The 24685-nt window shown below is 36.6% G+C and overlaps 1 protein-coding gene across 4 annotated transcripts in view; it reads left to right on the plus strand.

Moving 5' to 3' along the window:
* CTNNA2 (catenin alpha 2) overlaps positions 1-24685 on the plus strand; it is a 510643-nt gene that overhangs the window by 474522 nt on the left and 11436 nt on the right. For 3 of the 4 annotated variants that reach the window (XM_087736022.1, XM_087736023.1, XM_087736024.1), the window contains 2 exons: positions 2574-2679; positions 5718-5852. In XM_087736022.1, the coding sequence (XP_087592148.1) occupies positions 2574-2679; positions 5718-5852 (241 nt within the window). Of the gene's footprint in view, positions 1-2573; positions 2680-5717; positions 5853-18808; positions 18953-24685 lie in introns of all 4 variants that reach the window. The other variant, XM_087736026.1, reaches the window with a different exon arrangement.

Raw genomic sequence — 24685 nt, forward strand, 5'->3', positions numbered from 1 at the left:
GTTCTACAGTCTATACATGACTGCTCTGGATATTTCTCCAAATGGGATTAATCACATGAAGTTTTTGTCCTATTTATGAATCTGTTTTATTTGCAGATCATCTTGAATTTCAGCAGCAAAGATTGTCTGTGACCTTACAGACGCTCAACTGACATTTCCTTTAGTACCCATCTAAATGCATGTGCCTCTCTGAACTTTCAACATTTCAACACAATTTGTGTCAATCAAAAATAATGGCAAAACTATTTATATCATTTTGAACACTGAACTTCTTTCCAAAAAAATCCCTAATGAAATGAAACTGTTTTGATCTAATAATTTATTGGAGCCTGTCAGTAATGGTTTTTTTTTGCTTTCATTTCTTTTTTTCTATTGATGTCTTGTTCTTTTCTAATTACAAAGCATCAAAAAGCCATTCATTAATGATATCATATAAACAGAATTATTTTGTTGAAATATAGTCATATTGTTAATCACACCAGGGAGAACATGTTACAAGATTCTTTGAATTACAGATCACCATAATAAATTAAAGGTTTTTCAGTGTTTATTTTTAAAGGGAGTTCAAAAGTTTAAATGGTATTTATCAAAATGTGATTAGACAAAACCGGACAAAAATCTTCATGTTTTTATTCAGAATTAAAATAAGACATCCATTTATTCATCTTACTGAGGTGCTCAAATAGATTTCTTAATCACCAGCTGATCACATGCCTTGTGTCTGGAGCCTTCGACCCATTTCAGAGGCGACAGTCTCTGCATTGACAATATAGCGTTCGCACATACCTTTTGATAGATAGATAGATAGATAGGGGGTGTGTATAAATACCATTAATTTGCAAATAACTATTTGCACTCACATGGCTAGTTAATTGGTAATAGGCAACAGCAAACATTTTTATTCATTTTTAATTTAATTATGCATATAGCAAGTTTGCTTACTTTAATAGATTACTACTATACTTCTTTCCAAGTAATTATTCTCTCAGCTTATTTGCTTTTTCTCAGTTTGTGCTTTTACAACTGTTCTTTTTGCAGTAGACTCACCACTCCTGTATATTAAATGGCAGTGTAGAACCTCCTATGAAGGGTGATGTTTTAAAAGAATCTTAATTTTATATTTGTATTGTCTTTGGGTCTCTGATCCTTCTGCCCAAAAACAGAGTGAAAAACTGTCCAAACAGTACCATCATTTCATGGAAGGAAGAAATAATGTTCTAAAGCAACAGCCCAGAATACGAACACTTTCTGCAGCCTCCCAGTCAACCTTTGATACGTTGAACATCAAATTGAAAGTTTTGTAATTACATTTTCTACCATCAAAAGGACAGAACTAATATGAGAATGAGAGAAAACTACTGTCATATTTGAAGTAAATTAAAAAAAAATCATCAAAGTGCACCTCTGTTTACATCAGATTCAATAAAAACTTGTTTAATATATTCCATTAAAACAGAACAAAGCCTTTCACACCTTTTTGGTTGACTGTAACCTCAGCAGTGTTAAAATAGAATAATTTTTCAAATGCCTGGAGTTTGTGACAGTCAGATCTGCTGATGTAATTAAAGTAGAGGCATATGAGGTCACTGAAGGATTTTTGCTACAGTTTAAGTTTAATGAGAGTGGGATACTTGTTGTATTTCCCTATCTGTTTAAGGTGAAAATGAAAGTATGGAAAGAAGATAAAAATGGAAATACATTTCGGTATGTTATTCTTGGCATTATAGGTGAAAAAAATGAAAACATACTACTATGTTGTGCTTAGAAAAAATGCCTTCAATTTTAGTTTAAAAAAACCTAAGTTTGATCATATTATGATTTTCCATCAGTCTTGTCTGAAGCTATATTTCTCCACATAGTATAACAAGAAAAAAAAAAAAAAAAAAGAAAATCAGCTCACTTCCAACTGAGCCATTCTCAGGAGCAGCAGCAAATTTATTATTACAAACAGGATTAAAGTTTTGAGTCTGAAGCAAACTCAGAAAAGTCTGCAGTGACTTTTTACTTTTTGTCTATATACATTTTTGTAACTTTAATGACTAAAATCAGAGTTTTGTGCATCCTCTTAAAAGTATAGTGAAAGATCAGTCTTAAAGCTAATTATACATGTTTTAAGTGTAACATTTAATTGTAACATAAGGATTATGCTTCACGTATCTCTGCTGACAAAAATCTACTAAAAAAGGTTTTCTAAAATGTGACATTCTTGCTCTAGACATGACAGGTTTAACATTTAGCACTGGCTTGGGAATAACATAATTTTGAAGTAGTTGTGTATTCCGAAAGAATGTTGGCTCAATGAGCACTTAAAAATGCATATACTAGTAAATTAGCTCATGTGCTTGAAGGCGCCATCAGACTAAATTGCTAGTGAGGCATTTTGTAAGAGAGAGGAAATATAGCAGACCAACTTCTTAATCGAGCTGTACTATAAAGTAGTTAAAAGGTGAAATACTAATAAATTAAGAAGTCATTTGTGTTACTATTTTAAAATCGAACACTAAACAGGGTCACTAAACCTGTTGCCTTTCATGATTTATTTAGATTGTGCATAACTGTATTGTATTTCACAGAGGTAAAGGCCCCCTGAAGAATACATCAGATGTCATTAATGCAGCCAAGAAGATTGCAGAGGCAGGATCAAGGATGGACAAATTGGCACGGGCGGTAGCTGATCAGGTAACAACAAAAATGGGCAGAAACATAATGTAACCTCTATCAATGAGTTGGCTTCTGCACAAAAAGGTTATGTCTACTTGGCAGAAAATTACCTGTTGAAAGGCACTGCCTGGATACTAATCTACCCATTGAATATAAGTTCCGTACCAGTCAGCTTGGGTTTTGCAGTACAGGAAAGTCATAAATGAGTCTCTCTAAATCTCAGAAATGCCTGAATTATTCCACAGACTCACTTCTGGACCCAGGTGATTATATTAGAATTAGACTGATATATTTGCTGTCATGAGAGCAGTAGAGACTTGGATGCTCCATTACCCTTGCCATATGCCTAGGAATCCTTATATTCTTTTCAGCTCATTCTTCCAGCAATTTCCCTTGATATGGCATTTTTCTTTTTCAAGATTCCCTGACTCCCTTTCTTCTGCTTTGCATCAGAGTATCGTGCTTTCACCTTACAGTGCCCTGCTCCATGTTCTAGTGTTCGTGTTCTCAGTCCCATTACCAAATTCATGCCACAACTGGAAAAATTAACTTGCTATATTCAGCCCCTTTCAGACTGGATTATTTATCCATCTGGAGAGCAAGAGGAAGCATCATATTAAAAGTCAGGAGCCAAATTTCAAATCCAGGTTCTAGGTAGCTAATTTTAGATTTAGACGAATTAAATTTGACTATTTTTTCCCTTGCAAACTTCCTATAGTTTCTTTTCTTTCATTGTCGTCAGGAGAGATTTTGCTGGAAGTGGGAAGCGATAACTTCCTTGCCTCTAGTCTTTCCCTTCAAAATAAGTATTTCTTTTTCTTCTTTAAGTAAGCATGTAAGAATGTGTAACATGTCCTGCCAGGGAATATGGGCCAGAGTGGCAAGAAACCTGAAGCTGTCCCTTTTCCTATAACCTCAGAAATGATGGCTTTAGGTTTTCTTCATTATCAGCTAGCATTTTTCCTGTAGTTAACCCATTCCAGTCCTTCAAATGTAGCATTTGTTCATTTTAGCATAAGAAAGAAGAAATCCATCTGTCAGCTGATGAAATTCCCAGTCTACACTATTTGCAGAGGTGGAATATTTTAAAGAAAGAAACACAAAGAGACTTGTTATGCTTAGAGTGCATTGGCTTGACTCACATTTTAAATTTCAGAAGACTTTAACGTGCACACTTTAATAATAAACAGTAAAATCACTATGAGAATGAAGTGTTTGTTTTAATGCTTGCACTTTAATGATACTTTACAGAACTTTGGAGGCACTCATGCAATATAAACTTTTTATGCACAGTTGCATTTTTAATTACTGTTCCAATGAGAGAGATCTTACGTTTTCATTCGCTCCGAGGTACTTGTATTTAAAGCTTTGTCAGCTCTCTAGAAGTATTGCATTAAAGTTCATTTCTTTCAGTTCATAGACTTCAAGAGTAGGGTAAATATTTCTGTATTAAGTTGTCACCGGTAGGGAGAAGAGGTCTCTTAGGGATTCATGCCTGAAAGATGTGGCAACTGTCTGAGCAAGAGAGGCATTATAGCATTGCCATAAGTATAAAGCAGATTAAACCTAACAGCCACAATGAACCTCCAGCTTTGTTTATTGTCAGTTTTAAAAGGAGAGAAAAAAACAAAGTGACTGCTTTCAGTGTTATAGACGACAGTATATGCAACTACTTCACCACAAACGTTCCCTGTCAGCATTAGCTGTTGGGGCTAGAGCAGTCTTCTCAAGTCAGAGGTTGTGATGCTGTTGACTCATGTGTGTTTAATTTTATCAGTTTTTGTTGAAGCGCTCTGATAATATTTTACAAAAATTGAGCATAAACTTTGTAAGATGCTAAAAAGACATACTTGGAATCTTTGTTCCCCAAGCTATACTTTCAAAGAACATTGTCAGTCAGACTTTGTTGGGTAGCCCCAAAGAGTATTTATTGGAGACGTGCTGTTAGCAATGGACTCTTTTAGCAATGTTTCATCAGAGTGAATTACTGAGCTCTGTTCTTTTGAGGCAAGACTTTGAATATTAACTACAAGAGTGTTGTTTATTATGCTGTTGATATTGCGGGGGATGATGCAGTTTCTATTCAGAGTCCCAAATACTATGAATAAATTGTACTTGGGCCCTTTCTAGTTCTACTGATTATAAAACCTTCACTGAGTCTACCACGTTTGACCTAATATAATTTGTATCAAAACACATTTGAGATGCACAGCATCCAAAATGGTACAGGACTGTAGATAGACTTCCCTCTAGTATGAAGAAGTATCCCTTAGACATGCAGAGTGACCAGCTTATCTCCTTGTGTTCTTGAGAAGAGCTGCAATACTGATGTCATCTGCTGAGGGACTCTGTAGTATGTCACACTTTAGGAAATAATTTCCTTCTGGCACAGATTAAGGTATTTATGCATTAACAATAAGCTTGCCAAATCTGTCGATACCAAACCCCAGCAGCTTCACCTCTGCCTCTTGAGTCCTTCGTGTGTCAGTAAGGGGCCTGGCTTTTGCCAAGTCTGAAGCAGAGCTGTGTCCTCTGAAGGTCTGCACAAACGCCAGGGAAGCTGGCAAGACAGTCAAGAGTTGGCATTAGAGTGGATGTAATCAGTAAGAACTGGATTTATCTGGACTTTAACTGGTCCATGTTGTATCTTAACCTGGACACCCAGCAGGCAACCTGGAGTTTCAGGTCAAACTTGGTCTTTTCGCTGCTCAATAGATTCTTCTGTTCTGTATAAACTGTTATGATAAGTGACACACACACACACACACACCCCCCTACATAGCAATCATACTATTTTCGTTGTCTTTCATTAGTGGCTGACAGAGAAGTTTCTTCTTTTTACAAAAAGATATAATGCATCTTCAGGTTACAATTCATAAGTCTTGAGTTAAATGAAAGGTAGAGTTTGAATTTTCACATTTCATCAAGTATCTTATGTAAAGATGAAGTGAAATGGATCCACCTAATACACACACATTGCCACTATCTCCTCTGATTACCTCTCTATAATAATATACATTCAGCTACATCTAATCAAATGTTTCTTTTGTCTCTAGTGCCCAGACTCAGCCTGCAAACAGGATCTGCTAGCCTACCTGCAGCGCATTGCCCTCTACTGCCACCAACTCAATATCTGCAGCAAAGTGAAGGCAGAAGTTCAGAACCTGGGAGGAGAACTTATTGTATCAGGGGTAAGCTGGTATTTGTATTTAGCCATTTATGTTTCCCATGTAGCACTTGAAAGGGAGCGTTTTTGATGGCAATAATGTACAAAACAAAAACATAGTGATTCATAAGCAAGCTTTTTAAATGTTATTGCCATTATTCCAGACCTTACAATAACTTGCGTAGAGCAATTTGATTTTCCAAGTACCCTTTGTTTATACTAACCCTGTAAAATCTTCATTCTTCCAAAAGAAAAGTAATTTTATAGCCTAGAAAGTCATTGCCAAACTGTGAATATTATAATTATTTGGAGCTTTTTGTATATTTGCTCATATAAATATTCTTTCCTTTGTTAGTACTGGTAATTTCCTTCCTCTGTGCAAAAGCCAGCTCTGTATGAAGTGCATATTGTTAAGATAGTGATGACTAATGGGATTTCATTCACTCAGGTTCCAATGCACACTAGGTTTAGCAAAAACTCTGGAAAGCCGGCAAAATATTTTAATTTTTGATGCACGTGCTGTTTTCAAATACTATTGGCAAGCATAATGATTATATACTCTAATTCCCGTCCAGTTATTTCAGTTATTTTCAATGAACACTACAAACTTTTTACACACAATCTTTTTTAGAAGTAAAGACAAGAATGTGCAGCAGCAGTAATATTATAAACAATGAATTTTCTACATTTTTAAACTATTTTTTCTTTCCTTCTCCTAATGTTGGACTCTGTGCCTCTGGCAATTACTACAACCAAGCAGTAGCAATTGCTGCTCTTCATGATTTTCTTATTTTTTTCTTTTAACTAATCACCCTAGTATTAGCCCTATGACACCTTTGTTGTCTTCTAACTCAAATACAGACCATATGTATGTAAATGTATAATATGTTTCACTCTCCTGAGTGTGTGTTCAAAATGACGGTGATTTGTGAGACCCAAGATACTTGAAACAAGATTGTTTTCAAATGCGGTTTTGAAAAAGCACCCTTTCATTGTTTAAGCCCAATCAAGTACGAAGATTGTTAGGACAACTAACTTGTGCCTTTCATTTCATCCATAAGATTCCCCAGTGAAATCACTGGCCTTCCTCAAACATATCAGAAGTCAGAGCAAATGTTCTCAACTACATAACGTTTTGAATTTTTGCAAAGCACTATAGAAGGTCTTAAACATTTGCCAGGCTTTCTTGGATCAAACATTCTGAAGTCATATATGCAATCCTAAAAGGAGCTGCTTAAATGTTCCTGTGTCTGTCCTGCAATTGGTCTTCACTTCTTGACGTATGTACATATGTAATTTTAATACCTTGATCTTCCCACAGCAATGAAAAGATCCTCTTCCATTTTCCTGATATTAATGGAGTGATCTGTCCTTGTATCGCTGACAGCTATGCTGCATAGTAAATGCTATGATCTTTTCTTCCCTACTGCCATCTGGGTCCAGCTTTCATACCCATTGAGTTGTCATATTCATCTATCTATAGCAATTACCCAAATCAGTGCTTCTACCAGCTTGGCTTTTGTGGTTGTGTGTGTTTCTTTTTCAAGTCTCTTTATTCAGTGTATGTGGATGCTGAATAAGCCATTGTGAATCTCTAGCATCTATTCGTTACTGGAACATCACCATCCGTTGTGAAATTTAAGTGGCCGAACCGCTTGACTTCATCATTTCTAGTCTGGCATTGTTAGCATCTGCTGCTTACCAGGCATCATCACCATTGTGTTTCTGTTTGGTTGGGTTTTTACAGTCAGTTGCAGACAAAGGCAAAGCCAGCTTCAACCACAGAAATTATTTGTGTCTGTTCCAAAGACTCAGTAGTACGGACATACAAAAAATTTTAAGATTGCCTAGGTTGCTTCTTCTGCTGTTGCTCTGAACAGGAGGTGATAGAGAGAGTTGAACTCCTGTACATCCCTTTTTTGAGAGCATTATCTTGTTACCTGGTATAACACAGTTAGTACAGTGCTTTCCTGATAGTGTTTCCCAAGCTGTTTGTCTTCAAGGTGCTGGGTACTGTATGCTCCTTTGCTATCCAGAGATCTGGTATCCAAGTGCACATCTACATCTGCTTGTCTACTTGCTGCTTCTGCTTCCATCTTCTTCTTCATTTTCTCTTGGATAGCCAATTACAAATAAACAGTATTTTATTTACATTAAAATGAAATACCATTATTTGGCAACTTGCATACAGTACAATCTTAGAAGTACAATAGAAATCCAGAATTCAAGCTTCCCAATCTATGACTACAGAAGTAAGTTTATGTGAATGCACTATATTTAAGTGTTTTCATGTAAATATCAAGCACCAGGATGATTATTACAATGTTGTAATTTACTACTGTGTTTACAAAGAACAGCAATATAGTTCAGATTGATCCAAAAGATGAGTTATGATTCAGAATTATTATGGGGAGTACAATTCTGCGTGAATTTTTACATTATTAAGAATATTAATCAATATTTACAAATTAAATGAATGTATACGTATGTATGTATGAATCTATGTGTGGGCATATGTATATTTATGTAAAAAGGAAAGAGACACAAAACCAATTAAAACCCCACAATTCTTACAGTTCTGTTAGAGAAAAATGTGGTGCAACAACTTCAAAAATACTGTGTACCTAACATATAATGTGCTATATATCTTTTTGGTGAAACTTCTATTTCTCTTTTTCCCCCACAAGATTCAGTAGTTCAGTGTGGTTTATCTCTGAAAATAAGCATAAAGCTGATCTTGTTTGCTTTTTCCTCTATAGATTAATATGATATTAGCATAGCATATGAAGGGGTTCTTTTTGGTGTCATTGACTTTTCTGCAAATAGAAAAACAGATCAAAAAGTAAGAAAATGTCATGCTCCTGAAGTGTAAATTATTTCAGTAAAGAACCCACTGTTGTTTTTCCCTTTCTTTCTTTCATTCCTTTTCCCCCAGCTCTTTGTCTCCTTTGATCTTTCCCATTAAATTCCCCATATGCAGATAGCAAAATTATTTTCACCAGATAAGCAAGATTTGGCAATTGAGAGTTAGCATACATCAGCCTAACCTCATTAATATCAGTGGAGCAAGGCCAATTTAGACTATCGGTTGACTTGGCCATTTGTGTTGCAAGGTGAGACTCTCAATTCCTGACTCCAGCTGAGTTTTGAAAAGTAAAATACGGAAAAACTATGTGATACCTGTTCTTCAGTGAGGAGCCTTGTAAACTTGAAGGAGATTATAGGGAAGAAAGCGAAGAAAAGGGGTGAGGAGGAAGTCAGATAAAAGCAAAAAGGAATTAATATTAAAAAAATGCAAAATATTTCAAAAATATTTCCAATCTGTATAGTTGGTATCCTTGTTCCTAATAAAACTCTCTTTGACTTGGTCCCTAAACAGATATATGTTTCTGTAATTTTAAATTTGAATATTCAATTTCTAATTCCCCTCTAAAAATGAACAACCTCCTTTAATAAAATCACAGACTAAAAGCACTTCAAAATAATTTTCTTTGTCTCTTGCCTTAGTTTATTTAATGTAATGTATATTTGCTTCATAATCAGTTGCACCATTGTATTGGAATGAATCCTCTGAGGTGCTGAACATATGCTACTCTCAGTGAAGTAAATACCATTTAGATATACTTAGCGCATGCTGATAGATAGCCTTTTTGTGATAGCTACTTTTGTTGGATAGAGTCAGTTTAAACCATAATGTTTGTTATTTGGATAAAAAAATCAGACTTTTTCTAACTCTAGGGCTGCTTTATTTTTTTAGTATTCCTGTCGGACTCCTGTTAGCTAGACCATTACAATAAAACAGATCTATATATTCATTTCTTACCCTAGGATAAATATTCACTTGTTTTGTTTACTGCTGCTCTGAAGCTGATCAGCTCATTTACCTACTCTCCATTTAGGCTATGAGCTTGCATTTTTTAAAATTCTTGTTCATGTTAGTGGCTTTGCTACAGTTTTTCCTGAAGGATTATATTGAACAGAATCTAAGAAAATCCCTTATTCAAGGCAGCCCCCTATCCTTTTCAGGTTTGTTTCAGAACTCTACAGATATAATCAGCTGTATTATCAGAAAATTTGCCCAAAGAGTCTTAAACTTCTGAGCCAGATAGATACACAGCGTCATACAAACAGCCATGTAGCTTTGAACGCTATCCAAAAATATTGAATCAATAGCCAAAGCACACTCCAAACATGCTGTAGCTGGATCCAATTTCCAATTATTTTCAAAGGCCCATTTATCTTACCATAATAGGCTCAGCTATGATACTAAGAGAACGATTATTATAATATTTTGAAGATATAAGGCAGTTTAGTTAAGATTGTGACTTTATCTAGGAGCTCTTGCTTGGTGAATTTAAGTGAGGACTTTGGGGAAGAAAGGAAGGTAAAAGGGCTGGAGTCACCCCATTAACTTTGGGTAGGACATTATGAAAATTCCCATAACACCTGGACTGGGAGGTTGGATACTTAAAATATTAACAGATATGGGATATACTGCAAAATAACTGTCTGTATGTTTATTCTTGATCAGTAGTAAGGTAACTGGAAATAGCTAGTCCTCATCAAAAAAGAGTGAGCCTCATTCTTTATCACAGAATAACGCTGTGCATCCAGCAGTTACTTCAGGTGAGCTGGCAAACAGTTTCCCTATCAATTCTGCCTATGGATCTTGCATCTAGTAAAACAAAATGGTTTAAAGGTCATATTTTTCTTTCATTTAAGGCTGAATCACCCTAAACTACCTTGTGCTGTAAAAGCAAGTTGGTATGCGTATGGGCAGTGGAGTATCAAGTTGCTACTTATGAATTCTGTAGACTCAAAGAAAAGTCAGGTAATTTGAGGTTCACCTGCTATTAAAAGCGGGTAAGGCCATTTTTCATTGAATTTGGATTAAGAGCCTGTGCATAAGCAGTTGCTTAGGAGCCACTGATTTGGTATTTCATTCCCCTGCCTCAGAAAGCCTTTCTGGGGTTTTTCTTTTGTTTGTTTTCAAGTAGGCAGAGAGAACCTTTGCATTTACAATGCTTAAGAGTATGGAGAAGATGTTGTTTTGGAGTTTGGTAAATAAAGTAATTTAATTCCTCCTGAATCAGGCAATTTAGCATTAGGTAAAAGAAAGTTTGCTGAAGGGAGAGCTGGCAAATTGACAAAACTGCAAAACTGTTTCTTTTCCTCAAGATTCTCAGAAGTGCAAAAAGGTTACTCCTGTTATTTAGCTAGCAACAAAATAAGTTTTACTATTAATTTATAACAGAAATGGATGAATGATACATGAAGCATATTCACAGAAACAGTCTGTCAAACCATGGTTTGTAGATATTTCTGGGCTGGGTTGCTTGGACTAGCAAGCTGTCAGTGTTTTCAGTAGAAAACAGCTGAGCTAAGACCAAGCTGTACTTAATGATTAATAAATATCACTAATAGAAATTTTGTGGTTTGTTTGCTAGTGATTCAATTTACTTGGAGCTGAGGATAAGAGCAGTTATTCCTAAATAACTGTTGTGTTCATGTTTGTCGGACAGAGGGTGCTCAAAGAGTTACACACCACAGAGAAGAGCTATAGTCCTATGTCTAAGCTGACACCATTGCAAGACTAGGGTTTGGGTTATGGTAATATCTGACAAGTGGTTATAACACAAGTGGATATACTCAGATTGGTAAAGGAAAGTGAATAATGGACCCAAAGACCCTATAGATAATTACTAAATTGCTTAAGAATATAATTTGACTTTTGTAATTTTCTTTTTTGATTTAGGCTTTATTTTTGCAAGTTGCTTTTCATGTTTACCTACTGTTTCACCCACAAGATTGTAGGAATAAGTTAGAATGTCAAAAAAGGGGATTTGCAAATATGAACGGTGTATTGTATGTACCAATGCCGTGAAAATAATGAGACAGGACTCATGGAAAGATATTTGTTTAGGATGGCGTTGGTGGAAAGGAGTTCTGTTTTGAGACTTGGAATGAAAACAATGGGTAAAGGAGAGGACTTTGGAAATAATAAAGAAGTAAGCCAAGGAACTTGAAATATGAGATATGAAAGGGTCAGGGGAAGAAAAAGCCAACCCAAAAGCAATATAGGAATATGAAATCAAAGAATTGCCATGGTGGTAAAGGACTGAGATAAAGTCAGGACCATAAAGTTGGTGGGACTCCACAATAATCTCTAGTTTGCAGATGACACCAAGCTGAGCGGTGCGGTTGACACGCCTGAGGGACGGGATGCGATCCGGAGGGACCTGGACAAGTTTGAGAAGGCCCGTGTGAACCTCATGAGGTTCAACAAGGACAAGTGCAGGGTCCTGCACCTGGGTTGGGGCAACCCCTGTATCAATACAGGCTGGGGGATGAAGGGATGGAGTGTAGCCCTGCCGAGAAGGACTTGGGGGTACTGGTGGATGAAAAATTATCTGTAAGCCAGCAATGTGCGCCCCCAGCCCAGAAAGCCAACCATATCCTGGGCTGCATCACAAGAAGCATGTCGTGCAGGTCGAGGGAAGTGATTCTGCCCCTCTACTCTGCTCTGGTGAGACCCCAGCTGGAGCACTGCGTCCAGCTCTGGGGTCCTCAGCACAGGAAAGATATGGAGTGGGTCCAGAGGAGGGCCACAAAAATGATCAGAGGGATGGAGCACCTCTCCTGTGAGAAAAGGCTGAGAGAGTTGGGATTGTTCAGTGTGGGGAAGAGAAAGCTGCGGGGAGACCTTATTGCGGCCTTTCAGCACTTAGAGGGGGCTTATAAGAAAGATGGGGACAGACTTTTTAGCAGGGCGTGTAGCGATAGCACAAGGGATAATGGTTTTAAACTAAAAGAGGGTAGATTCAGACTAGATACAAGGAAGAAATTTTTTACAGTTGAGGTGGTGAAACACTGGCACAGGTTGCCCAGAGAGGTGGTAGATGCCCCATCCCTGGAAACATTCAAGGCCAGGTTGGACGGGGCTCTGAGCACCGTGATCTAGTTGAAGATGTCCCTGCTCGTTGAAGAGGGGTTGGACTAGATGACCTTTAAAGGTACCTTCCAACCCAAACTATTCTATGATTCTATGTGGTAACATAAAAAATGTATCATCCTGACACTGAGTCAATTTACTACTCCTAAAGGATAAAAGCATCAGTGAGTTATGCAGGTTAATCAAAATGAGTTCTGATAAAATCCCTCATGTCATATATTCATTATATATGATGTATTTTATGGAAACACTGTCTTAGGGCTTTCTGAAAGTTAAAACAGTGAAAAATTCCTAATTATCCTAAGAAACAACTCAAAGACAAATAGAAAAAAAAGAAGACATAAATAGGTGGCTTTAAAGCCATTTACAATAATTCTTCCAAATTTGTAACATTAATAAAGATTTAGTTCATTAGATGAAGCTTACCTATTGCTTCCCAGTAACGGTACTGCGGACCAGGAGCCCAAATAGTTTATGCAGTTGGCATCCTTGGAGGGGTTCAAGCCCCAGGCAGACAATGCAGCAGCGGAGCAGATCTAATGTTGGTAATCAACTCATTTCAAGTTGAAAGTTGTACAAGAGTCCTCCAGAGGTCTCTTTCAAGTGACATCTGTGCAGTGTTTTGATTCAGCTAAGTGAAAGATCCCATAGGGTCTTATTTCTACGTTTGTGAGTTCACTTGGTTTTGCCTTTATAACTGTTGCTGGATTGTACAATAGTATATACCCTGAACTTTGGGCATCTGGGGGATCATAAGGATGATCCATGTAAAGAATAAAGCAGAAGACTTTGGAAAGGTTGATTTATTTTTATTAGTGCTATGGTTATTTCTTCAAAACAGCTGAGTGAAGGTGGATTGGTGGTGGGCAGAGTTTATATTGTGTAAAGAAAAGCAGACAAACGAAGCTGAAGACATAACTGAAAAGTTCAACAAGAAAATATTTTTTATTAAATACTCTCAGTTCTTTTGAAGCTACAGTGTTTTGATATAAGGCTGTTTTCAGGACTAAGAAAATATCTCACTGTATATAAATGCACATGTAAACACACATACACATAAAAATGAAACAATATATCCTGCATAAATGGAAAGATGTTATCTAGAATTTCATTTGCAAAGCAAAATCACACTGCCCTTGTCTTCATTAGAATATATTCGTGGAGACAAGAAGCATGCACACCATCCATATGTTTACATTTAGTAGGTTAAAATTTAGTCAGGTCAGACTTTTATCCTTATTAAGAAGCATTTTGGCTACAGGGAACATGCTCTTGTGCTTTATCAGGTAACAAATATTCATGAATTTCTGAAGATTACATTTATTGAAATTTCTCATTAGAAGAGTTTTCTGCAAAGAAAAGCATTTCTGATACCAAATAATGTTAAGCCATTTAATTCCATGAGAACCAAGCAACATGTTACGGATTCAAGATTGAGGCTTGAAACAAATATGATCATAGAAAAAGATTAGAGAATTGAAGGAAATATTGATATATATGCTTCATTACATACTGCATTTGTTTTAAAAATAGTAACCACTCTAAAATCCAAAGCTTGCTTGCTATAGCAGTTATGGCTTCAGTCCAGCATGTCTTCCTATTCCAGGCCTTGCTGAATGAGATGGGAAGAAAATGGGATTATGGCTTTGTGATATACAAACTGCACCAGCCCTGCAATAATTAGCAAGGCCTAGAGACTATTCTAACATACCCTAAGGTATGGTCCTAAAGGACTATTCCTATAAAAATCACTGTAAAGAAAGAGAGGACTTCAGTGGTATCTCATGTTCACTTCTTTTTCTGTCTTACTGCCTTTAAAGGAGGTGGTTTGGGATGAAGCTTCACCATTTTGTATTAAATAAGAATTCCTTGCCTCTGGGGCGTTCTTAGGCACATCCTGAGGCTTTAAATAAAAATCAGGTTTGTTTCTTGCACATGGAATTATGGAGAACTGAAATTACATAATGACAGATTTAATACACAAGAGGAGATTTTGGACTGTGTTTCTTATACAGAAGTACATCTTTTAGCTCTTGCAATTATTTAACTTCCTGATTTGGATAGTGGTGAGACTTAATCTCACTTCTAAAAGTACTATCACATGTTGCTTTTGCAGATATTAAAAGAATAACGACTTCGGTTCAGACACATCAATTTCTTTCACTTTAATTATAGTTCTTGACAACCTGAGTTGCAGATGAGTAACACACCCATAGAAACTCACAGACAGGAAGACATACCCTCAAGGGAAAACATTACAGGTTTTCCCAGCCTGAGCAGATTCAATTGGAAATACTGAACAAAACAGCTTACAACAAAGTATTTATTAAAACTCACAAAAGGAATGTATTTCCATTAAATGTAGGAGGTCAAAATAGCCTTTAGGAAGAGCTCAAACTGAGTGAGGCAGGTTAAAAGTTGCCTCATATCTTTAACCTCTGAAATATTTTCTTCCACACTTGGAACATATTATTATTACTATTATTATTTATGAACCTCATAGGAGCAAAGGAAGAATAGGTCTGTTCTCACATCACATCATTAACCTTACATAACTGATAAGAAGCTGCATCAACAAAAAGGGTTTGTTTTGTATAATGTATTCAAGACATTGGTATGGAGTCAAAGTAGAAAACTATCCAGTATCAGAAAAATCAATCCTAACCTGTTACTGTTAGATATTCTCAAATGCTTTCTTTTAACAGCAATTCTTTCTAATTTTGACTAACATATCATCAAAATACCTTGTGAACTAGGTTACCAGGTAGGTAACAGTATCACTAGAAAATGAGACGAAACATAGAAGTGATTTGTCCTAAATCTCATCAAAGACCAAATTAGAACCCTGTAAAACTGGCTTAGAGCATCAATAACCAATCCAAAAGACTGCAGAAACATTTTCATCCTTTTTCATTCCTGAAACTAGATTCAACGTTCCCTTTGTCAAAAAACTAGAGAAGTTACAGCTTTACTCAGTCTCAGATGGGATGTTACATATTTCATCATTCCTTAGCTATGACAGATAATGAACAAAAAAGAATTTTCCATTTATCCATCAAGCTGATCCACTACAGCAACAGGACATCTTTGGGTCAGAGGTGTGACTGTGTTAAGGTCTCAAACTTTTATGATATGTGTTAGCTTGGCATTTTTCGTGGCCTTTCCAAGCTGTTGTTTCAATTCCTCAAAATATATCCATTTTTACCTTCTGTAAGTATACCAGTAGTACATATAATGTTTCTGTGTGGTTGATACTCCTCAGCTTTTCACAGTCTTGCTGTACTCAAACTTTATAGATGGCAGCCACTGGTACCTTAGTGGTGCCTGCCCGTTCCCCATCATCTGTCCATCTTTTTAAGCAAGAAAGCAAGCACTCTGGTGTTTTTTTCCAAGAGATCTTTGATGTCAAAATGAATATGGGCCCTTTTTTTAACTTGATTTCTAGTGCCTGGGTGCAAGTGATTCAGTCAACGACTTGATCTGCATTCACATAGTTTTCTTATGCTCTCAGGTTTAAATTATGTCCCTTAAGAAAATATTTTAGAGTATTAAAGTCTTCATTTACTGTCTCTTTGCATTTCCATGCATTCATTTAATTAATCTTAGTTGTATTCCTTGGAACACTTCGAATATTTCCCTCCTTTCTTGAATGCATGTACTTTTTTACAATGTTTTCAGTTAGGTATATTCCTTCTCTGCTTTTGTCCACTGTTTAGGCAAGTAATGTGTTCTAGTGTATGTTCACAAATCAGTCTTATCTTTTTTGCTCTTCCCTTAATTTTCTTTTTATCAACTGCAGATATCATACTAAGCAGGTCAAAACAAGATTTCAGATTTGAGCAGTGCTAGCCCCAAAATACCATCTGGGGTATTATCTGCTACCTAATCTATTGAACTGTTTGTATCACATTATCATGATGGAATCTACCATATTTCTCATCTTGTGTTGTTACTGGAGAATATTCTTGGCCATACTCAGTCTTCCAGAATTTAATTGTGCTACTTCCATATATTTCTATTCCAGTAAAAGACAATTTATTTATTTTTAGGAGATCTTAGAACTGCTTCTACAAGTGTAATATTTCTCATATTTAAGGACATATCCTCTGAACATCCTTCTCTTTGTCAGAATGAGCAAGCTTGCTTAGGCTTCATAAGGTCTGGCGGTCACGGGAGTTTGAAATATATTCCTACTTTATTTGGCAAAAACAACTGTGGTGCAATAGTCAAGTCATACGTTACCTGTGTTATGAAATAACTGGATTCTACTTGGTACTTTTTACCATAAAAGCCTTTAAAAGTTCAATTTATCTTTTCTCTTTGGCAGACTAGCAGACAGACATGTTAATAAGGAGTAGATGCAATACAGGGTACCAGAGGTGTTTTTCCTCCTCTCTATCTTCATACGTGCAAATAGCATGAAATCAAGATGATGTAATGAGAAATCAGACAGAGATATGTTTAATTCAATTATGAACTGAAATTCACAGCACTATCATCACTTTTCATTACTCAGATGCAGCCTAGTTTTGCATTGTGTTCCTGAAGTTATGCATCGTCTCTAACAGTCACAATAGCTCTTCATTTAGTCAACTGGACTAGCCAATTTGTTGAGTTTTTAAACCCACAAATATGCTGGTTTAAAGTAGCATCTGCAGATACTGCAGGATTAGATTATGATATAAATTTTGAAGGTTAAGAAGAAAAACACTTCTGTTAGGTGAAGTGACTGGTAGTAGACATGAGTCACACACTTTCTTTTTTCAATAGAATGAAAAGAGAGAAAAACAAAGAGCAAACAAACAGAGCAGGGAATACACATTAATCATTACTAAGACTGAAAAAATAATCATGATTAGATTACAACTTACATGATCCTTGTAGCAACAAAAAGCCTAAGGGAAAACGTCAGTATTAACTCTGTGTGCTTATAATACATACTCTTAAAAGAGATTTAAGGAGCATTCATTTTTCATCTTCCAAAAGGCAGGATCTTATGCTAGCACTCTTTACTGGCACTGAATAGTCCCCTATTCTCTGAGCAGTTTTATTTAATGGAGTTAGGTTTAGCAGTATATTCTTTTTTTTCAATTTTAGTATACAGCTAGGTTATTAAGAAAATCCCAGTGGATAATATAAGCAATTATGTTTACTCTCAAACCTGCTTTTCCAGAATTTGGATGATAAAAATTCCATTTACAATAAATTAGAATGAATATCCCATTTTAAGCCCTCCAGTTTCAGTTCTTGGGAAGTTTTTTGAAAAAATGTGCTTCAGCCTATAAGGTTGCCATTGTCTAAAAATGTACGATCTTTAAAAACATCTCCTTTTTGCAATTTTGTTGATATTTCCTGGAATTTTAAAGTGTGCTCTGTAAATAAATGTACGCCCAGAATTTTTATACTTCCCTCACTTGTTCTTTCAGCACAGTTTGTCAGTTCTAATTTTCAATGCGAGAAAAACATAATTCTTTCCTGACCTCCTTCACATAGTGGTGTAGGTGGCCTACCCTCTGGCTTCCTGTATTCAGGGGTCAGCCCAGAGGGCTGGATTGTGTAATGTTTATTCAGCACCGGTGGACACCAGTGTAATTCCAGTTGTGGTCACTGGAATTTCAGCTGCCTGCATCAGTGTTTATGTTTTTGTACAGTTCAGCTGTTCAAAACCATACGCAAAATAATGCTACTCAGATGTCTATCAACCAAACTCATGCCCGATCTGATGTCAGTCAGCTTTTAATAGGGATAGAGCTTTCTATCCTCTCTGGTTTTCATCAAAAGGTGCCAAAATTTATCCCCTTTCCCAATCAGCAAACCCTGTAGGGCTTGCATGCTTAACCTGTGCTATGGGAGCAAGTGAGAGGAACCACCAGACAGCGGGGTTACTCATCGTGGAAGAGTCCCTGTTTCCTTGACCAAGCATAGCTCCTTCAGCACACGTTTTCCTCTCTCCTCACCTCTACGCTACGGCACAATATTTCTCTTGCTCTCTCTCTCACTATCTCTTTTCTGTATCTCTCGGAAATCAGACTGGAGTTCAGAGCACTTTCACTACCTTTTATGAGGTAGAGTGTGATGTCATAGATGGGGGCAGGGCTAGTCAACTTTCTACCCACCCACCCACCTGTGCTGAGGGAGCTACACTTGAGACCGGAAGCAGTGACTCCTCGACGGTGAGTAACCTCCTGTCTCATCTATATCTTTAACTCTCTCTAGAGATCTGGGGGTGGAGGGGAAAAACATGCGAATGGGGAATATTTTTGTTAGCTTCCTTTTTTTTTAATTAACCATAGGGCTCACAGAATGAATTGCATGTGTCGTTTTAGTCACCTGCGAAAAATCTGTTCCTTCCTGTTCTGAAGTCCTAGACTTAATGTCATCTGTAAAGCCATGATCATGTTTCTTTGCAGAGGTGCTTCATTTACAGGTGGTTAAACTGATCCTTCAATGTTTATCTTGCATTGTGAAAAGGCAGACTCTGGTCCCCTTGAACTCAATTGCTGAAATTCCATTCATTTAATTATAGTAGTGCTGGGCCATCATTTTTCTAAAGTACTTTATAATTAAAGATAGAATGGTGTTATTTATATATTTATCATTAACTGTGGGTAATTCCTGTTTTTACAGGACAGGATTTTTATTTTCTATATTCTCTGTTACTGTTTTTATTTGCTTTATCCAGAATGTTTATGAAGCTCTGTATTGACAATAGGCTGATTATAATACCTATTTTATAGATGAAATGAAATTCAAAAGTAAATTGTGGAAGATGTGAAATTAAGTAGGAAATCAAATCCCAGGAGATGTAACTGAGATTTAACCTTTGAAATTATAAATCAAAGCATTTGTTTTTTTCTGTGATAAGAACTTGAGATGGGCAGGAATATTGCTAACTGAATTTCTTGGTGTTTTTCTTGTGTCACTACCTATACATTACTATTTTACATTAAAGCACTGTCTTGTTCCCTGTTTCCCTTGGCCCCAAGTATTACTGCTTTACTGTTTTAATATCCCTCAGCATTTTAAAAAAGACAAGATGGACCACGAAGATCTTCCTTTCTTGTTCTGCCTCTTGGGTATCTATTAAAACTGTCAAGATGTCAGAGCTCTCACACTAAAGGGCAGAAGAAGGATCATATGAAGATTTTGACCCCTAGGGATGCTGCAAATCTTGCTGTTCTTCTTCATTTAAAGCTCTTTACCAGCTCAGTGTGGGGTCTTGTCATATCTCGGTGAAAGGCACAGAAAGGCAGGAATGCATATGCTATAAATCAAAGGCAAAGAGAGTGCAATCACAGCCTTTTCAGCAGACGTGGTCCATAGTCTGACTGATGAAGTACTTCTATTTTCAGGTGACTAGGTGGCTTTGAGGAATTGGGTATAGGATCCAGAGCCTTCCATCTTCTGGTCACCGGCATGTATTGGGTATTGGTCAGTAGTGATGGATAGATACTCCTCCCTGATGGCTCAGTGATGCTCTTTGTATCAATGCATAGGAGATCTGAATGCAATTCTGGGAGGATGAAAGTCTTGTTTACAAAGCTACCAAAACTTTCACTAATGACTGTTTCCCTTCCTGTCAGAGAGAAAAATAAGGACAAAGAATATAAAAATTGGCTCCCTGACAGGTAGTAGCTTTTCTAGCTTTGACTGATGTGTCCAAGGAGTTTTATTACTAGTGCGTATTCCTTTAGTGAACCAAACATTGAAGTCTCCAAATCTTCCTTTGCAAAGCCAAGAACTTGTCTAGCAAATTCAGCTTCCCTAGAAAACTTTGATCTTTTAAGTAGGAAAGGAAAAGCAGGTTAGTCAATCTCTAATGTTTCATTGGGAAAACTTTATAGGAATTGCTGTTGTTAAAGGCGGTTTGAGGTTTGTTCTTTTCAGAGGCAAATGCTTTGAGGTAAAATTTAATTTAGATCCCAAGCACATTCTTTGCTGATGAATTTACAAAATTGTTTTTGCACATAATTATCCTTGCATAATGCAGGAAACTTTAATTTTTGCACGGAATAAGTAAAACATGAGGACCAACTGTACAGTGCCCCTAATCTCACTCGAATGATACGAAAGCATTTTGGTGGCAAAGAGAGGGAAATTCTTTTTAAAGTGATATAAGGATTGGGAACAGGAAATCAGAATTGGTATCATTCAGTAATTAAGGTGAATTAGAGATACTGATCCGCACTGAGGGGATATTATGGAACAGAGATGTCAGTGGATTACTTTAAATCCAGAGAAATTTGCTCTCTGAATTTATCTTGTAAGATGAGCAAATCATCAGTTGACTGACTTATGCATAGGGAGGAGTTTGTAGAGGGAATGATATTCAAAATGACATAAACTGTTGCAATAATTAACTTGGAATCTGCCTGTGCCAAATCTAATATTTTTGTCCATGCAACCCCAGGATGTGAGTTTGCCTGAGTAACCTAACATTGGGAGAATAAATAGCCTAATTTTACATTTACTGAGCTAATTCCCCTGTTAAATTATTTTACTGGCAGCTATGATTAAAAAAAAAAAATTAATACATCTAAAGTGCACAGATTCCTGTATTTTACAACTTTGGCTTGAATGTGTATTCAGTCAATTGCGATGTTTGTTTTAACTGTATGTTATTTACATGTACATAAATTAAAGTAAAATATAATAAGGCCTAGATTTCAGCTGATTTTATTTAGTATGTATATGAAAACTCTTGAAAGCAAATATCTGAGCAACTTGTTCCAATATATGCTAATTTAAATGAGTTAAATCTTCATAAGTGTTTTGCAAACTGAAAGTTACTTTACAATAAGGCAATCTTAAAAATTGTGTTGTTTTACAGTTGCAAGCACATTGTGTTTTACTGACTCAAAGCAAAACCAGTAACTAGTATATTTATACTGATATATTTAAGCAGGTCAGCATTTAAATTACAGATTTGTTCCTCAGTCATGCTGGCAAGGTGTGAGCAATACTTTAATGATGTAAGATCACATAGAGGGATCAAACGTTTTTTCAGTATGATTAAGATAGCTATGTAAAATTCCCAGTTTTTCTGTATTTGCCAGGCTGATTTCTCTTCCAAGTTGAATTAAAACTTTGTGGGTTGGTTCTTATCTTCTTCTTTTTCTATATGAAAAGTGAGGGAGAGCTATGAAATGCACCATCTGTTCGCAAACCGTGTCAGCTGGCAGATAGATGCTCATCACCCTGCCCTCTCTTACTGCAGTTTTAGGCTGGTATAACACCATTGACTTGAAAGGAATTACTTTTGATTTAATCTTGTTGAAGCAAAAGAAGTCACAATGATAGTGCACAGCATTCTAGAGGACTCTCTGTGTTGATTTAAATTGCAATCCTTTTAAACTTCGACCTCAGCTCATTTGAATTGTCAACAAAAATGCTCAATAGCACTTGGACTGAGTACAGTGGTTGGAGGAAACTAGGACTGCCTTAACACCCTGGACTTTCTGTTTCTAGGACAGTTGCATCTCAAAGACATTAAACATCATTCTGGTCAATCGTAACCCTTTGGATTTTTATCAGTCCCTTCTGAGTGTCTCAAAGCAAACACGATGGTGTACCCTCGTAAAACTGAAAACAGAAGCAAATATTGTCATTATTTCCCTTCTGCAAATGAGAATACTGAGCCATGCTCAAGGCAGAAAAGATCTTTAGAATCATGATGAATTTCAAACACTACATCCTTCTCCAAGACTCAGATAATTTTCAAGACCAGCATTTCTCTGTCTTCCGTTATATATTCCAGCTTCCACTCTGGATGGCCAAATAAAAATTAAAAAAAATAAACACAGGAGAAAGAGTTCACTGTAGTTAGGAAGTACAGTTTGAAAATGATGGAGCTGGAAAGAAATCTTGCAGTAAGAGGGGGAGGCTACCCCACTCAAGTTGTGCAAAAGGTGAGAGTAGGTCTGTGGTGTAATGAAAACTGAGTTATTATTCAGAAAGATTTTCCTTGAATTATGAAGAGTTTTTGACTATTATCTCCATTGTTATGTGGAGAGTGATTCATCTAGCCAAGTGTAAACATCTGCATCTGAGATGTGCACTCCAGGCTTCCTTTATAATTAGTGGAGACCAATAGCCATTTCTAGAGAGCAGATATTGCTGTTTCAGGTAGACACTAACAACCGGTTAGATTAGTAACATCTTAAAAAAATGACAGAGGCATGGGCAGGTGAATTGAACCATGTATTAAGACAAGCATAGAGCCAAGGGGTTTAGCCTTGGGGGTCTTTTGAGGGTATATATTCATATGTAAGTGATGTAAACTTCCTGTGCACTTAGCTGCTGGAGAAAGGAAACTGCCTAATTTTTTCTGAACATAAATATTTAAATAGTTTTGTAAGGAGCATCTATCTATATAAAGTAGCTCTCTTGGGGTCCCAATCTCATTAGTTTCTGTAGGCTGGAGGGATTGATTTATTTTGTAATATGTGGTTTCCCCCCATTTGATACTTTTGGTGATCAAAAGAGAAGAATTAAGGAAAACAATCTCAAAAATATCATTAAGTTTGATTGAATTCTTGAACTACTGGGTCAAATCCAAGGACAATTTTTTGCAGATGTTCATTATCTATGCCCAGATTCACTATACTGTCTTTATGATTCTAATGCAGTTTAGGATCTCTACATATAAATAAAAAGGTGAGGTACTCTGGCCCATCTCCATTGAAACTGAACCTGTGAAAGATCTCAAGTGCTCCATGGTTCCTGGCCTTCTCCACCAAGCACCGAAGGAGTCTGGAATGCCTTGATCCAGCGCCTGGAGTTAGGTAGGATGAGTGCAGGATAAGACTTCATTTATAGAAATGGAAACTTCGAAAACCTTTCCTAGGTCATCGAACACATTGTCTCAATGGTTTTTATGAGCAGCCCTATTTTTCATTCCTAGTGAAATTGTTCAATTACAGACATCTGAAAAAATGCTTCTGGGGGTTCTATTGCCACCAGCTATGAACAGCTTTTGGATCCTGACTAATATTAAAAGACATTCAGTCACAATTCTTCTGATACCAAGTAAGTGGCAAGTGTTCAAGGCTAGGTTGGATGGGGCTTTGAGCAACCTGGTCTAGTGAAAGGTGTCTCTGCCCATGGCAGGGGGGTTGGAAACCAATGATCTTTAAGGTCCCTTCCAACCCAAACCATTCTATGATTCTAAGTGCAGATGAGTCCATAATCATGGCTAATGTACAATTTTTAAGTTAAGTAGGAGTTTAATAAGAAAAGAGACAGTGCAAATGCTTTTTCATTTCACCATTCTTCTAAATAACAGCTGAATTTATACCTCTTCTCCTTTACATAAATTCTGGATTAGAGGGAAGATTTGGAGATGTGGGTGAATTAATTTGTTTTTGTGTAGGGAAGACTGTCCTGAGGTGAAAAGCACAGAAACCATTTGGGTTATGTGAATCATTGAGGCTATAAGTACTTCTGCATTTGTTGTTCAGGGAAAATGCTATCTAAAGTACGGAATCTGAAAAGAAAACAGAGACCAAGTAAATCAGGATTTCCTAATACGAATATTTTCAGAAAAGAGTAGTACAGGACTTAATCAACTTGAGTGAGCTATTAAATATTTGTCAATAATTGGTGATATTTTTTCCTCCTTTCTACAGTTACTCAGTTTTTCCCTTTGGATAAAACACTTACTCTTGTAACAGTGAAAATGAGATCGCCAACATCATCTACACTACTCTTTTAGATACATTTGCATGTATACAGAAGAAAAGGCTAAGGGGAGATGTTGTTCTCTACAGCTACCTAACAGGAGGATCTAGAACAGCCAGATCCAGACTTGTCCGAGGTGCATAGTGACAGGAAAAGGGGCAACAAACACAAGTTTAAGGATGGGAAATTCCAATTAGACATAAGGAAAAAAAGTTTTACCTCGAGGG

The sequence above is a fragment of the Nipponia nippon genome, unplaced genomic scaffold, assembly GCF_047370975.1.
Source record: "Nipponia nippon isolate SJK-2023a ecotype South Korea unplaced genomic scaffold, ASM4737097v1 scaffold_6, whole genome shotgun sequence".
Lineage (NCBI taxonomy): Eukaryota > Metazoa > Chordata > Aves > Pelecaniformes > Threskiornithidae > Nipponia > Nipponia nippon.